General features: G+C 48.2%; 1 protein-coding gene and 1 non-coding gene across 6 annotated transcripts in view; both read left to right on the top strand.

Annotated features, from left to right (window-relative positions):
* Positions 1 to 9,977, top strand: part of DOCK8 (dedicator of cytokinesis 8) — a 228,720-nt gene extending 218,743 nt beyond the window's left edge. For all 5 annotated transcript variants that reach the window (XM_086684951.1, XM_086684950.1, XM_086684952.1 and 2 more), the window contains 2 exons: positions 8,382 to 8,552; positions 8,880 to 9,977. In XM_086684951.1, the coding sequence (XP_086541077.1) occupies positions 8,382 to 8,552; positions 8,880 to 8,940 (232 nt within the window). In that variant the 3' untranslated portion in view covers positions 8,941 to 9,977. The remainder of the gene's footprint in view (positions 1 to 8,381; positions 8,553 to 8,879) is intronic.
* Positions 5,717 to 5,801, top strand: TRNAR-UCG (transfer RNA arginine (anticodon UCG)). Its single transcript has one exon. It is a non-coding gene; the product is annotated as a tRNA-Arg (tRNA).
* Positions 9,978 to 15,784: the final 5,807 nt, after the last annotated feature.

The following is a 15,784-nucleotide window of genomic DNA, read 5'->3' as shown; positions in this document are numbered from 1 at the left end:
ACGCTCAACTACTGAGCCGCCCAGAAGCCCCCCTCCCCCCATGGCCTAATTTAAATCGAAATTCCTCTTACAGGTCCTGCCCCCAAATACACAGGGGCTTGAACACAGGAATTCGGGGAGATACAAACATTCAGTCCGTAACATTATCCGAACTCTCTCATCCTTATAAGGACTAAGTGACTTTTAAATTTACTTTTATATTTAAATAAAAGATCACATCCTCAATGGCTGTGTTAGGGGACGTAGTTTCAAATCCACCCAGACAGGGTCCTGTTGCACATCTGGTCACAGACTCAGAAAAGAGGGTGTTGAGGGGTGCTGTTTTTAAACTGCAGTTAGGGTCTGTGAAGAGGAAGGAGGGAGATTTTGCTCCAAGGAGCCAAAGGAAAACCAACGTGTATAACGTAGGTAGAAACAGAAGCAGGAGGTAGAAAGAGATTTCAATGTTTGATAGGAAAACAAAGCCTTAAATATCATGTGAGGTTGCTCTGAAGCAGGTCAGTGGTGGGGACACAGTAATGACTTCTGTCACTTTTCCAGGGTTACAGAGACCTTATCAGCGGGCCAAGGACGCTAGAAAACAGCCAAGTGGGACAGGTTCCACGGCCATGCAGGAACAGTGCACGTACATACCCCCCACGCACACACACACAGGGCTCAGCCCCTCCTTCTTGTCTCCTGCAATGATTTTAAAGAAATCCATTTTTGTTACAATGTGACCTTGTCCTTCTCTCTTAGCACCCCCACCCCGGCCAACTCTTGTGATCCAGCTCTGGGTCCTCAAGGCTGGTCCCATGCTGGAGGGTTGCTGGGGCTGATACGGAATGGGAGAATATCATACAAGCATTTGAGCCCCAGGACTCTGTGTCTCTTCGGGCCTGAAGGAGGTTGAGGCCAGGGTAATGGCACTAAAGACTATCTTGTAGTCCGATCTGGTGAACCGTGCCCCTCTGCCTGGATTCTAGTGTGTTCCTCGGGTCCTCAGAATCTACTTCCGGGTGTCAGATGTGAGACCCAGACACCTTCCCAAGCCTGTAGCCCCAGTCTAGCCCCCCACCCCCCACATCTGGCATTAGGAGGAGGGAAAAGGGCCACTGTGCCTTCCGTGAGGGAGATGGTCACACAGGCCCAACCAGAGGAGGCAGAGGGGGCTCTGAGGGGACAACAGAAAGATCCAGCCACTGCCCCTTGTCCGCCCCGGGGCACGCTCCCTGCCCCCACCGTGCCTCGCCCTGTCAGTCTCATGAGCAGACCCCTCTGCCCCAAGGAAAGCAGGCAACGTTGAGAGCTACTTGGCTAGGTCCTCCCACACCTGATACCGTTTCATCCCCATAAACCCATTTTATAGATGAAGGAAATGAGGTTGAAGAAGGTTATAATTAGCCAAGGTCACACAGCAAGTAAGTGGCAGATCCAGGATTTAAACTCTTCACCCTGGACAGGCTCCCCTTGGGGTCTGGGGTCTGGGTCTGGGTCTGGGGTCTGGCAGAGGCCGGCCGGGGAGGCAGGAGGTGAAGGGGCCGAGTTGGAGACACAGGGAGGTATGCCTGGAGGAGCCCATGGTCGGCTCACACCTGCTGCAGCTGTCCCTGCACAGGGGCCACGTGTGCCCTAGCGCCCTGCCCCCAAGCCACCCTTCCTTTGCCTTAAAGGGCCGGGAGCACAGTCCTCAGTTTCTCCAGTGTCTCTGTCAGATGCTCCCCATTCCGGGCCCGAGCGGACACTTGCTAACGAGGTACCCGGAAGAAGCTGAGAAAGGCAGAACACTGCCAACTGGGGCTCGAGCGAGAGCACTTGCAGCCGGGTTCAGGCTGGGAGGCCAGTGTCTTCCCGGGTGGAACATGAGGTGTGGGGGGCCAGGAGCATGGGCTCCCCAGCCAGGCTGCCTGGGTTCACATCCCCTGTGCCTTAACTAGCTGTGTGACCTTGGGCAAGCTACCTAACCCCAACTTTTTTTTTAATGTTTATTTACTTTTGAGAGAGAGAGAGAAATCAGGGGAGGGTTAGAGAGAGAGGGAGAGAGAGGATCTGAAGCGGGCTCTGCACTGACAGCAGAGAGCCCGATGCAGGGCTCGAACCCACAAACCATGAGATCGTGACCTGAGCTGAAATCGGATGCTTAACCTCCTGAGCCACCCAGGCACCCCTTTTTTTAAATCCCTTTTGAAAAAGTTTATTTATTTTGAGAGAGAGAGAGAGAGAGTGAACACATGAACAAGCACATAAGGGGTAGAGAGAGAGAGGGAGAGAGAGAGAGAATCCCAAGCAGGCTCCACACCATCAGCACAGAGCTGGATGTGGGGCTCGAACTCACGAACCGAGAGATCACGACCTGAGCTGAAGTCGGACGCTTAACTGACTGAGCCCCCGAGGCGCCCCTCCCCACTTAAAAATGGGAATTATAATAGTAACTACCTCTTAGATCTAGTGTCCGGATACGATGAGCTAATACACAGGGCTTAGAATAGGGTTGCACATACTAAGTGACCAGTAAATGTAACATCATTCGGTGGGACGAATAGAGACCCGATCAATTGGAATAGGAAGCAGAAACTGAATTTATTTATTTATTTTTTTTAATTTTTTTTTTCAACGTTTATTTATTTTTGGGACAGAGAGAGACAGAGCATGAACGGGGGAGGGGCAGAGAGAGAGGGAGACACAGAATCGGAAACAGGCTCCAGGCTCTAAGCCATCAGCCCAGAGCCTGACGCGGGGCTCGAACTCACGGACCGCGAGATCGTGACCTGGCTGAAGTCGGACGCTTAACCGACTGCGCCACCCAGGCGCCCCAGAAACTGAATTTAAATATAGAAAGTGAAGTTTAAATTTAAATGGAGCAATTGTCCACCGCTTACTTCTGTGCCTTCATAAGGTTTGTACCGTAAGACACGGCGGGGCCGAGGGGACCGGAGCCTGGGAGAAACAGGACTCTGGATTTGCACCTGCTGTTCCCACAGGTGTGTGGCTCAGGACAGAGCGCAGCATCTGTTTGCCTCTTATTTTCATTAACGGTGAAAAATGAGGGACAGGAACGTAAATTCTCCAGCAGTTCATCATTCTCCTGTTGAGCAAACAGTTTTTGTACTCGGATTAGCTCCATCAGAAGTCCTAACCACTACGACAATCAGCGTTCTTACACATTCTGAGCATCACTCATTTCGGCTTTACAAGCACTACGAGGTCGGCTATTATTGCCGCCATATCACAGGGGAAGGAGTAGGCATGGAAAGGTTAAGTACCTTGCCTAATGTCACAAAGCTAATACACCCCAAAGCGGGATGCAGAGGTGACTGTCTAGACTCTTAGGGACCCCAGAGTCTAGAGTCTAGACTCTAGACTCTAAGGGACTATTCTGTGCTGTTCTCTTTAGGAACTGCCTTCAGGTGCTAGAAACAGAGAATGGAAGGAAGATGGGTTTCAATAAGCTAGAAACTTGTTTTCCTCTCATATAGAGTAAGATCAGAGATTGTCACCCCAGAACTACGCCACCAGTGTGGCCTCTTTCCATTCTTTTGCTCGGCCATCCTGATTATAGTGCGTCCAGCCTCACGGTCACAAGATGGCTGCTTAAGGCTCTGGCCATCCTGACCACATCCTTGGGAAGCATCCGGAGTAGAAATGAGGAAACAGCAAACATCTATGCCCCTTTAAAGAGCTTTCCTGGTGACTTTATCTTGTATCTCATCGGCTCTCCATATCCGGTAAGGGAGGCTAGGAAATGTAATGTTCCAAGTAGGCTCACCACGTGGAGTTCCATCACTAAAAAATAGAATGGATTGAGGCAGCAACTCCGGTTTTTGGCAATCCCAAGGGACTGACGTGCGGGCTGTGCTGAGGGAGCATCACAGAGGAGGAAGGCCGACAGATATAGAGGTGGAGGGCTACCTGACCACCCTGTCTGTAGGCAAGACCCCTAACTCCTTACAGAGAGGCCCCAGGAAGTGACCGTCAGCAAGAGCCAGGAACCATGTTCTGGAGTTCAAACTTCCCGCTCTTTGTCCACATCAGCGTGGTTTCTGTGGGACTCTGGCTGCTGGAAAGCCCCAGGCACATCTGCTATAAGAAAATGCTTGTGTTCAGTGAGGTTACCAACAAAGGAGGTGGGCTTCTGAAATAGCATCACTGAGTGAGAGCAGCACACTTCAGATAGACATGGACCTGATGAAAATGTTACAGGCAAGGCCAGTGAAACAATTATTTAAGTTGTAGTTCTATGCTACTGTGTAGATTTCCCAAGAGAAATGGCTGTGCCCAGGGAGGTGTATTTAGTGCACGGCTCTCTTTATTTATGGATTTAAATTAACACAATGGAAATTATTTTAAGTTTAATAAAATCCAGTGTATGTAATCCAAATGGAAGAACAGAGGAAACACAGAAAATGTGTATGAAACAACATATAAATTATGAAATTTGTTAGAGTATGGAACACCTCGGCGACTCAGTCAGGTAAGCATCCGACTCTAGCTCAAGTCATGATCTCACGGTTCGTGGGTTCGAGCCCCGCATCGGGCTCTGTGCTGACAGCTCGGAGCCCGGAGCCTGCTTCGGATTCTGCGTCTCCCTCTCTCTCTGCCCGTCCCCTGCTCGTGCTCTGACTCTCTTCGTCTCAAAAATAAATAAACATTAACAAAAATAAATAGTATTTAAAATTTGTTAGAATAGAAATTAGTATTACTACTACAAAAGCTAGAACATTTTCACCCCACCTATTCATAGATTTGTCTTTGGAATGCTCTGTTTATTTATTTTTTTATTTTATTTAAATCCAAGTCAGTTAACAGGTAGTGTTATAGCGGTTTCAGGAGTAGGATTTGGTGATTCATCACTCACCTGTAACGCTGTGTTTATTTACCGCTACCGAAAAACACAGAGGCTTAAAAGGACAACATCTACTTATTATGCATGTGGCTCTAGGGGTTGGTGGGCTCAGCTAGGTGGCTTTCGCTCAGCCTCTCAGTGGCAAGCAGACAGCCGCTGGGGCCCGGATCACCTGAAGGCTTCCTCACTGTCTGCGCTGAAAAATACTCACCCAGAAGGCGGTTCAGGATTGCCACAGTGCCTGCCCCACGAGACCTAGCCAGGCAGAAGCCACGTTGCCTTCTATTACCCAGTCCCAGAGCATCACCTCTGCCACACTGTCCACTGGGGCAGCCACACAAGACCACCTCCCCCTCGATGGAAGTGTCACAAGGTTCTGGAAGCGCATACAGGATGGGCAGTTATTGCTGTGACCAGTTTTGAAAGCTACGACCTGCCACACTCCAGAGGCACGGGTCTGCCTTAGTATCAAAGCTTCTCCCTTAGCCGACTCCACGGCCCCAGGAGGTCATACGAGATTATCATTCCCATTTTACAGATGAGAAAACTGAGGGTGTCAGTGTTTGAGTCATCGTGCTAATGCGTAGCAAGTGGGTGTCAGCTCCAGCTCTGCCTGCAGGTAAAGCCAGCTTCTGCAGGCCTGTTGTCGTCTGTCACCCCACCGGGGTCTTGAAGTCATCCTGAACCTGATTTTATGTTTCACATGGCGGTAGCTTGTGGAACAGTTACTCGAGAAGCAATAAAATAATAATAAGGGATGAGGTGGATTTCTCAGGATTCAAAGGTCACACACCTCCCGTTCCCACCGCTTCTGGAAACCTTGGACATGCCACCTCAGGCATCCTACAATTTGCCTCAGTTAATGGCAACCTTAAAAGCTAGGGGAATCGGGGCGCCTGGGTGGCTCAGTCGGTTAAGCGTCTGACTTCGGCTCAGGTCATGATCGCACGGTCCGTGGGTTCGAGCCCCACTTCGGGCTCTGTGCTGACAGCTCGGAGCCTGGAGCCTGTTTTGGATTCTGTGTCTCCCTCTTTCTCTGACCCTCCCCTGTTCATGCTCTCTCTCTCTCTCTGTCTCAAAAATAAATAAAGGTTAAAAAAAAAAAAAAGCTAGGGGAAGATCCAGTTAAGGGAGTTCTTTTGGCTTGTGTCTGAGTTACCAAATCCTTCTGCTACAGGCTCATTCTAGGGGGAAGCGGTGATCATGGGTTTATTTTTGCTCAGGCCAGGTAGCGTTCCCCTGTCACTCAGCCACATTCTACCCTCTTTACCTTTGATGGTTATCCTGAACATGTGTTGAGTGGTCATACCGAGGGTTTGGGTAACAAGGTCCCCATGACTGAACCCAGACCTGACACCGCTATGGGGAAAACAGTTTAAACCACACTGATCGCCAGAATGCCATTATCTGAAGCAAAATAAAGACTTATTACTAATTTCGAAATGTCAGCTAGGTTTCAACCATTAAGTCGTCCTCCAAGGTCTGTTGATTTGTAAGAGTCCTTGGGTAGAACAATGTAGAATAAAAGGCAGGACTTTATCATGTTGACATAACATGATTTTCTTCTTCGGTATGAAGCATAAGCTGTGAGGGACCCCGGAAACACGAGGCTTGACTGTCTCCAAGTTAGATCAACACAACGCGTTTTAACGATTTTCTGTCGATACTCTACGGTTTTACCACAGTGGAGTTGGGTGTGGGTCTTCTCTTGTCGAGGAGACGATTCGTGTCTGTTTGCGATGCTGGAAAACTGCCAGCTGTCATCTCTTTATTTATATTTTTAAGTTTATTTATTTTGATGGGGGGGGGTAGAGAGAACTCCAGGCGGGCGCCTCACTCTCAGTGCAGGTTTTCACAAACACCGAGATCATGACCTGAGCTGAAACCAGGAACCGGACGCTTAACTGACTGAGCCACCCAGGCACCCCTTAACCAATGTTTTACATTTTTAATTCTTTTTTTTTTTTTAATTGCTTCGGTGATTTCCTTAGGTCTGTCGTATAGCTCCTGTGTTTTCCATTTGTGTCTGGTACTTTTTTAACCTGTCCATTGTGACTTTGCTTTAGTAACTATATTTTTACCTTCTTTTTAATGTTTATTTATTTCTGAGAGAGAGAGAAAGAGACAGCACGAGTAGGGGAGGGGCAGAGAGAGAGGGAGACACAGAATCCAAAGCAGGTTCCAGGTTCCGAGCTGTCAGCACGGAGCCCGAGGCTGGGCTCAAACTCACGAACCATGAGATCATGACCTGAGCCAAAGTCAGACACTTCACTGACTGAGCCACCCCGGTACCCCTAGTAACTATATTTTTAGATCTAGAAGTTTCATCTGGTTCTTTTTTGAAATTTCCCTAATCTCTTCTTTCGTACTCTCCCAATTTTTTACTCATGAATTTTATGCATTTTATTACATCTCTGTATTCGCTTTGGTCTTTTCTATTGTTCTGTCGTCTCAGATTCTTATTGGGTTATTTCTTCTGCTTGTTGCCTCTGTTGGTTCTCCCTCATGATGGGTTGGTTTCCTGATAATACGCTTTGTGACATTTAAAAAAAATTTTTTTAATGTTTATTTTTGAGAGAGACAGAAACAGAGCATGAGTGGGGTAGGGGCAGAGAGAGAGGGAGACACAGAATCTGAAACAGGCTCCAAGCTCTGAGCTGTCAGCACAGAGCCCGACATGGCTCGAACCCACGAACTGTGAGATCATGACCTGAGCCAAAGTCGGATTAGCCAACTGAGCACCCTGCTTTGTGATGTTTTATTGTGAGCTCATCCCTTTGGCAAGGGTCATTCTTTGTACAGGTGGGTGGCCCATGAGCCCTGATTGAGAAAGGGTTTCTCTAGAAGCAACTTGACATTAATTTCCATCTGAGCCCTGCATATGTCAGGAATCTTGGTTGCTTTTTTTTATTATTATTGTTTATTTATTTTTGAGAGAGAGAGAGAGACAGTGTGAGCGGGGGAGAGGCAGAGAGAGAGGGAGACACAGAATGTGAAGCAGCCTCCAGGCTCTGAGCTGTCAGCACAGAGACTGACACAGGGCTTGAACCCATGAACCATGAGATCATGACCTGAGCTGAAGTCAGATGCCTAACCGAGTGAGCCCTCCAAGCGCCCCACACTTAGCATGTTCCATTCTGCAACGACCCTGGGTTTGAAACCTGGACCCACCCCTTCCTCACAGTGTTATCTTGGGCGAGTCACCTGACGTGGCTGAGCCTCAAAGACGACACAGAGCCACAGACTTTCCAGATTTGTTGGGGAAATTAATCAGATAATGTATGGAAACCTCCTTGTATGGTGCCTGGCACCAAGCATCTCACAGCATCGAGATCGCCTGGGTCATCACTCTGTAGAGATTCTCATTCCTGAGATCTGATTCCTTAAATCTGAGTCCAGAAGTCTGATTTTGGAAAGGCTCCACAGGCCCCCCTGATAGGCTAGCAAGTTTTTACACTCTTGGAGGTACTGGAGGAACGTTAGATAGTAGCTAAGCACTTCACGCTCCTGTGAAGCAAAGCCTCATTCCCCTCTCTGCCCTGTTGTGTGTGTATCTCAGATGCGGTGAGGCCGTGGAGAAAAACAAACGTCTCATCACGGCGGACCAGAGGGAATATCAGCAGGAACTCAAAAAGAACTACAACAAGCTGAAAGAGAACCTCAGGCCAATGATCGAGCGGAAAATTCCAGAACTCTACAAGCCGATATTCAGAATTGAGAGTCCCAAGAGGTGAGTTCGGGGCAAGGAGGCCTCTTCCTGGGGGATAAAGGACAGTGATCAGGCCCGGCCGTCAGGGCACGCTCTGGTGCATGGGGCATCGGAGCACTGGGAGTGTGCCTGGCTTAGAGAAGTCTCCAGAACTGGATCTGTCCCGATTCCATCCTGCATCCTGAGTGCTTACCCCCCTCCCTTCTCCTTGACCTCCCTGGGACCCCTTCCTGTGATTACCCCCTCCCTCTCTTTAAAAGGCTAAGGGATCTTTCTTACCTCTGTTTTTTTTTTTTTTTTTTTTTTTTTTTTTTTCTCTCTCTCTCTCTCTGTCCTTTTTAATTTCAGAGACTCCTTCCACAGATCTAGTTTCAGGAAATGTGAAACCCAGTTGTCACAGGGCAGTTAAGAAAGCTGTCTTCACGCTTGGAGACTGAGGCCCCCGTGACCCTGGCGAAGTGCTCGCTGGTACTGAAAACGAGGGACATTTGCCGCGCAGGACCGACCGCAGGCTCCCTGACAGAGCCCTGGAAGCTTCAGGATCCGAGTGACCGTGGGGATTCCATCTAAATGGGGTCTGATTAGATGCTGGCCATACTGAGGGATCGGGATAGTGGAGGGTGGTTAATCAGAAGTGCCAGTGTATTTATCAAAGCATGGTTCTCCCAAAACTGTACAAAACAAGGCCTACGTGGCATCTCCTGTTGAATGGTCAGTCACAGTCTACGGGAGAGATGACTTCTTCTGGCCATATTTGGATTTACAGGATAACCCCAAATCGCCCAGGAGAAAATGGAAAAACTGTCCACCGTCCTATTCAAAGTGAACTTCAGTCCTTCCCTGTTTGTGGGAAAGTAGGGTGAGCCGGCAGGTGGGCAAAACATAAACATGTTCAATAAATGTTCCAGGGGAGTCCTCACGCGAAATCTAAAAGTCATCATGGTTGGAAACGGGGTAGATTAATTATTTGCGAACTCGTCACCTTTTTGGTCACAGCGGACTGATTGTGCAGTTATTTTTGCTGGATTGTTACTGTGTGTTAATTTAACAAGCGTGTCGAGAGGCGCACTGGACACAGTGAGTTAGGAGAGCCACGGTACTCCGCGACATTGACTTGCATCGAAACAGTTCTCCTGCAAGACTCCGCCTTTTTTCTTAAGCTCCTTCTCGCTCACTCTTTCTCTGCTCCTGTCTGGGACCAAGTTTATTTTTATAAAAGGATAATATCTCTGCTTTCATTTCAGAAAATTGTGCTGTCCGTCAGCATATGTATGTATATCAGCTACAGAGTATATTCAACGTTGACTTCTTTTGACAAAGAAGGAGACAGATGGACGCAATTATTGTTTGAGAATTAAATGGTCTATTTTTCATGCAGCTGATGACCTTGACTGGTACTGAAAACGTAATAAGAATTGCAAGCAAAATGCTTCCCTTTGCAGCTCATGTTTTTGTTGTTGTTGTTTTGTTTTGTTTTAATTTTGACAACTCGTAACTCTTGGAAAGCATTGCAGAGAAGACGAAACATTTTTATGCCATCAGGCCTCTCAGACATTACTATCCAAGGTCTCACTTCTTATGCCGTGTTTAATTTGGTATTCCTAAGAGAGAATGTAATTTGGATAACCCAGAACTTTTTAGTTTATACCATCAGGAATGTATGAACTTATATTCTGAAAGAGGTCTTTTTTATGATTATTATTATTACCAAAACTTTACTAGTTTAAGTGGCAAACTTTTTGTGTTTTAGGCATTTGGGGCAGAACTCTTTCTAAAGTAGATTATACACTTAATTGCTTTTAAATGAGTACATATGATATACGTTAATTCCATATGCTGTTTAGCATCTTTTGTGGGGGAGGTCTGGATGAGACCAAGGTCAAATACATTGTCACTGTCCTCCAAAGCCCGCCAGCTTTAGTGAGGAAGAGCATCCACACGCGTGTGGCCACAGTACGGAGCAGACTAGAACAGGCCCTACAGAATGTAACCTTTTAGGGGCACCTGGTGGCTCGGTTGGTTAAGCATCCGACTTTGGCTCAGGTCATGATCTCACGATTCGTGAGTTCGAGCCCCACATCAGGCTCCGTGCTGACATCTCAGAGCCTGCTTCAGATCCTCTGTCCCCCTCTTTCTCTGCCCTTCCCACGCTCACGCTCTCTCAAAAAGAAACAAACTTTAGCAATGCCTGGGTGGCTCAGTCAGTTGGGCATCCAACTTTGGCTCGGGTCACGATCTCACGGTTCGTGGGTTTGATCCCTGCGTCCAGCTCTGTGCTGATGATGCAGAACCAACTTGGGATTCTCTTTCTCAAAATACATACAACTTTTAAAAATTATAAATAAATGAACATTAAAAAAAGAAGACTGTAACCTTTTGTGAGTCAAAGATTGGCCATCACTGTCAACATCTATTATATTTTGCCCTCAAACAAGTGTTCGCTGTGAAGTTATCTAGGGTTGTATTATAACTCAAGAGCCCTAATAATCCTAACTGCCTAAGATATTCCTGATTAAATGTCCCCTGCATTTTCTTAGGCTCTCTGGTACCACAGTGGGTGCTGCTTAGTGACAAGTGCAGGGACTGGGTTAACTGCTGCATTCCTGTCCCCTAACCCAGTGCTGAACTCACAGAAGGTACTTAGTAACTATTTGTTGAATGACAACAAACGGATGAGTCTGAGTAGCCTGGCTTCGAAGACAACGCTGCCCACTAGGAATGCAATACAGGCCACATAAATAATTTAAAATTTTCTAGTAGCCACATTAAAAATAATCCTAAGAAGGGGTGCCTCGGTGGCTCTATCCAGCTCTTGATTTCAGCTCAGGTCATGATCTCTCCGTTCGTGAGATAGAGCCCCACACCCAGCTCTGCACTGACAGTGTGGAGACTGCTTGGGATTCTCTCTCCCCCTCTCTCTCCCTGTGCCCCATCCCCCACTCATGCTGCCTGCCTCTCTCTCTCTCTCTCCAAATAAACATGAAAAAATTTTTAATCATAACAAGAGACAGGTGGAATTAATTTTAACAATACATTTTAGTTAACTCAATATATTTTAAAATGATCATTTCAACCTATGATCAACATGCAAACTATTAATGGGGCATTTTACATTCTTTTTTCATACTAAGTCTTTAATATCTGTATGTATGTAGTTTACATGTACACATTTTCCATTTGATACAAGACCAGCCACATTTCGGGTGCTCAATAGCCACATGCGGCTAGTGGCTACTGTGTTGGACAGTGCAATCTAGAAGCTTCCAACTGTTAAAACTTGATGCTTCTGCTGTATGGGCCCTGAATGTAGTGGGGCTAGTGTCTGGAGAGAGAATGCCAGAATTCTGAGTGAGACCCCATGGGCTTCCCTACCGGTGAAGCTTGCGGAGTTGGGGCTATGGATTGGCCAACCTTGGTTTTGGTTCTCATAGTCTTTCTGAGTTAACCTTGACGCTTTACTCAGTTCCAGGTAGTTTAGCCGTTCTTTAGGTAACAGGTATAGATATAGTGGAGGCATTGCTGCACTTACATAGATAATAGCATAAACAAAGAACTTGGACGCTGGTCCTCTTAACCCTTAAATATAGGGTTAAGAAAAAAAAAACATTTTAGGGACGCCTGGGTGGCTTAGTTGGTTGAGCGTCCGACTCTTGATTTCGCTCGGGTCACGATCCCAGGGTCGTGGGATCAAGCCTGGCATCAGACTCTGCCCTGAGCATGGAGCCTGCTTCAGATTCTCTCTTTTTCCCTCTGCCCCTCTCCCCCAGTCATGCTCTCTCTCTCTCTTTTCTAAAATAAAAAAGAAATTGATTGTACATTTAAGAATCATTTCTTCATAGGGGCGCCTGAGTGACTCAGTCACTTGAACATCTGACTCTTGATTTTGACTCAGGTCATGATCTCAGGTTCGTGAGATCAAACCCCTGCATCAGGCTCGCACTGGCAGCGGGGAGCCTGCTTGGGATTCTCTCTCTCCCTCTCTCTCTCTCTCTCTCTCTCTCTCTCTCTCTCTCTGCCCCTCCCCCACTCACACTCACACTCACACACGCTCTTTCTCTCAAAATAAAAGAAAGAAGCACTTTAAACATTCCTAAAAACAAAAAGGCCAAAAAGCATCCCTAAGAGTAAAGCAAATTAGGCCTTTTGTTTCTCTGAGAATTAGAGAAACCTGATATACCATCATAGCATCTTGACTTTACTTTGGAAAAGCCTCAGCGTAAGCTTACTGGAGGAATCTTCTGCTTAACTTCATGCCTCCTCCTTCCGCAAGGTCAAGGGTACAATTTGTCCCTACCTCTTAAGAATCTCCAGGAAGGGTCACCTCGCTGGCTCATCAGTGGAGCATGTCACTCTTGATCTCGGGGTTGTGGGTTTGAGCCCCACCCCTGCATGGGGTGTAGACATTGCTCAAAAAACAAAAATCTCCAGGAGAAGGAGACCTAGGCTGCACAGACCTGATTGGGATGTCACAGCACTCACCGTCTTCAGCCCCTTTATTCCTTAAATCCTTGGTGGATTTGCACCAAGTCAAGATACTGGCCAGAGCCGCGGTTATCTGAAGGCTTGGCTGAAGGTGGAGATTTCTGTTCCGAGGTGGCTCATTCCTTGGAAAGTTCGTGCTGGTCGTGCATGGGATGCCTCCCTTCTCCTCCCTGTAGACCTCTCCCCAGACGGCACGAGTGCCCTCATGCCACGGCTGCTGACTCCCCCTGCGGGGACCGATACAAAAGGCCTAAGGCGCGAGTGGCAAGGCCTTTTAGGACCTGACCTCCGGAGTCAGACTCCCTCACGGCTGCCGTAGTCTGTTTTTTAAAAACAAGTCACCAGGTTCAGTCTCCATTCAGGGGGCGAGTGATTCGGCTGTACATTGTGAATGAAGGGGTGTTAAAGAATTTTTTAACATCTTTTAAAATCACCACAATGGGGTATGTAAAAATTCCGCATTTGTGGCCTCACTGGGGTATATGGACCAAGTTACTTGCTGCTAGAGACTTCCAGCCCCGAAGCTCAGGCTTCCCCGAGTTCTTCCCAGGGGGCGAGGCAGCCAACCTCAAGTAATCTCTATAACCCAGCTCCTGGGTGCACTGTGGCATACGACTTGGGAAACCCTGGCCTAAAAGTAGTTCTCAGTTGGCAATGTTTTGCGAGGGATAGAAAACCAATCTCAAGTCAGTGTTTTCAAAGGGGGTAGGCGAGTTTGTTGGCTCATGTAACGGGCCAGCCCAGAGGTCCTGTTGGTTCAGACCCAGCTTGATTCGGGACCCACAGAGCATGTCCTGGGTCCATCTTTCATCTCTCCTTCCTCTTGGTTGGCCCCATTCTCAGGCTTTCAGCAGTGGCCCCTGGAAATTCCAGCTCATCCCTCGGGACGGCAGCCCTCAGGTGGTCCTGAACCTCAGGACCTGGTCTGTTCCAGAATTTTCAAGGGAATCTTTCAGGTTCATTCTAACCAGAGTGGCGTATGCTAACCAAGGTTCTCCCCTCACGCTAGAAATAGGGTCGTATCAACTCAAACCACATGGGTAGATAAAGACTAGTAGCTCCTCAGGGAACTGGGCAGAAAAGAGAAAGGAAGTAAAGCCAACCATGGGGGCTCGCTACCAAACACTTTACCTTAAAGCATTCAGAAGGGGCACCTGCGTGGCTCAGTCGGTTGAGCGTCCGACTCTTGGTTTCAGCTCAGGTCATGATCCCAGGGTCTTGGGATCGAGCCTCGCATCGGGCTCCATGCTGAGCATGGAGACTGCTTAAGATTCTCTCGCTCTGCCTCTGCCCCTCTCCACCCACGCCCCGTTCTAAAATAAAAAAATAAATGAAATAAAAATGTTTTAAAGCATCCAGAAGAGGGAATTTGTGTGGAGATCAGGATGATGGTTTCTTTCATATCCTGTTCATAACCACTGACCTGGCAGGACCATCCCCAGGAGGGGAGATGAAGGGGTCAGGCAGCGGAAGAAGGAGGACCGAGGGCTTATCATATCCTGAAGAAAAGTGGGGTCCGGGATAAATGGGAGTGGGCCATTTCGCCCTACCAGTCATTCAGCCTCTGGCCCATCTTGCCAAAAATGGCGCACCTGATCGGGAGTCAGAACCCCAGGCAGAGAACTCCTGGGGGCAGCACAGCGTAGCAGCCTAGCTTGGAAACTACGCGGAGAGCTGTCTGTGTTCCTGACCCCACGGCCTGGGGCTGCAGCCCGTGGGGGGCCGGGGGGTGCACTGCTCTCTCTGGAATGACGCTGCTGAGTCCAACCCAGTTCCTGGTCTGACAGTGATCTTTGTGGCATTAGCCTGGCAGCGTTCACCTTTGCTGGTTTCCTCACCACTGGAAGATAGCAATGACCAGCCGCAAGGACGAGGCGGTGATTTTGCAGGTGGGGTAGCTCCAAAGGATACAGCTGAGAAAGCATCTTCTTGTGCCTCACTGGTGCTTCTATGCAGTGAGAGAACGTGATGTGGATGAACACACTGTGCTGATAACAAATCCTGTTACCACCAGGATGGTCGGTGTTATTAGTGAGATGATTAATAATAATAATGGGGCACCTGGGTGGCTCAGTTGGTTGAAAGTCCAACTTCTTAGGTCATGATCTCATGGTTCATCAGTTTGAGCCCCACATCAGGCTCACTGCTGACAACACGGAGCCCACTTGGGATCCTTTGCTCTCTCTCTGCGCCTCCCCCAATTGTGCTCACTCGCTCTCTCTCAAAAAATAAAATAAAAATAATAACAAGACCACGGAACTGCCAAAAGTCTCTGGGCCAAGGATCAGAAGTCCTGGCTTTTTACTCCTCCACTTTCTAAACCTGCAACTCTGGCCAAGTCACTACACCTCTCTGAGCTGCGGGGTTTTCCTAACTGTAGAACAGGGATAAGAGTTGCTCTGTCTTCTTCCGACCTGCTGAGGAAACTCAGTGAGATAATTAATGCATGGGACCCGTTCTGGATACTCAGAAGGGCTTCCCAGTATTAGGAGGCACTATTCACCAGGAATGCTCCAGAAGGGTGAGCCAGCCCCCCACTCCCCCACGGGCTGCAACCACCGCGGGCAGCAGTCGTGAAAAGCAGGCCAAAGGTGCAGGCAGGACAGGGCCCTGACCTACCAGAAAATAAACGCCTGGTCTATTCAACTTGAAGTGCCAGTTTATGTCGTTTGGCAAAGGCCAACAGCCAGGGCCCTCAGGGCAGAAGAAAGAAAGCGTATCAGTGGAACGAGAGGGTACACAGTGGCGCCTGGAAACCCGATCCGACCTGG

Source organism: Puma concolor, chromosome D4 (genome assembly GCF_028749965.1).
Source record: "Puma concolor isolate L17-30 chromosome D4, mPumCon1.1.hap2, whole genome shotgun sequence".
NCBI classification, from domain to species: Eukaryota; Metazoa; Chordata; class Mammalia; order Carnivora; family Felidae; genus Puma; species Puma concolor.
This window is presented reverse-complemented; position numbering and strand designations above follow the sequence as displayed.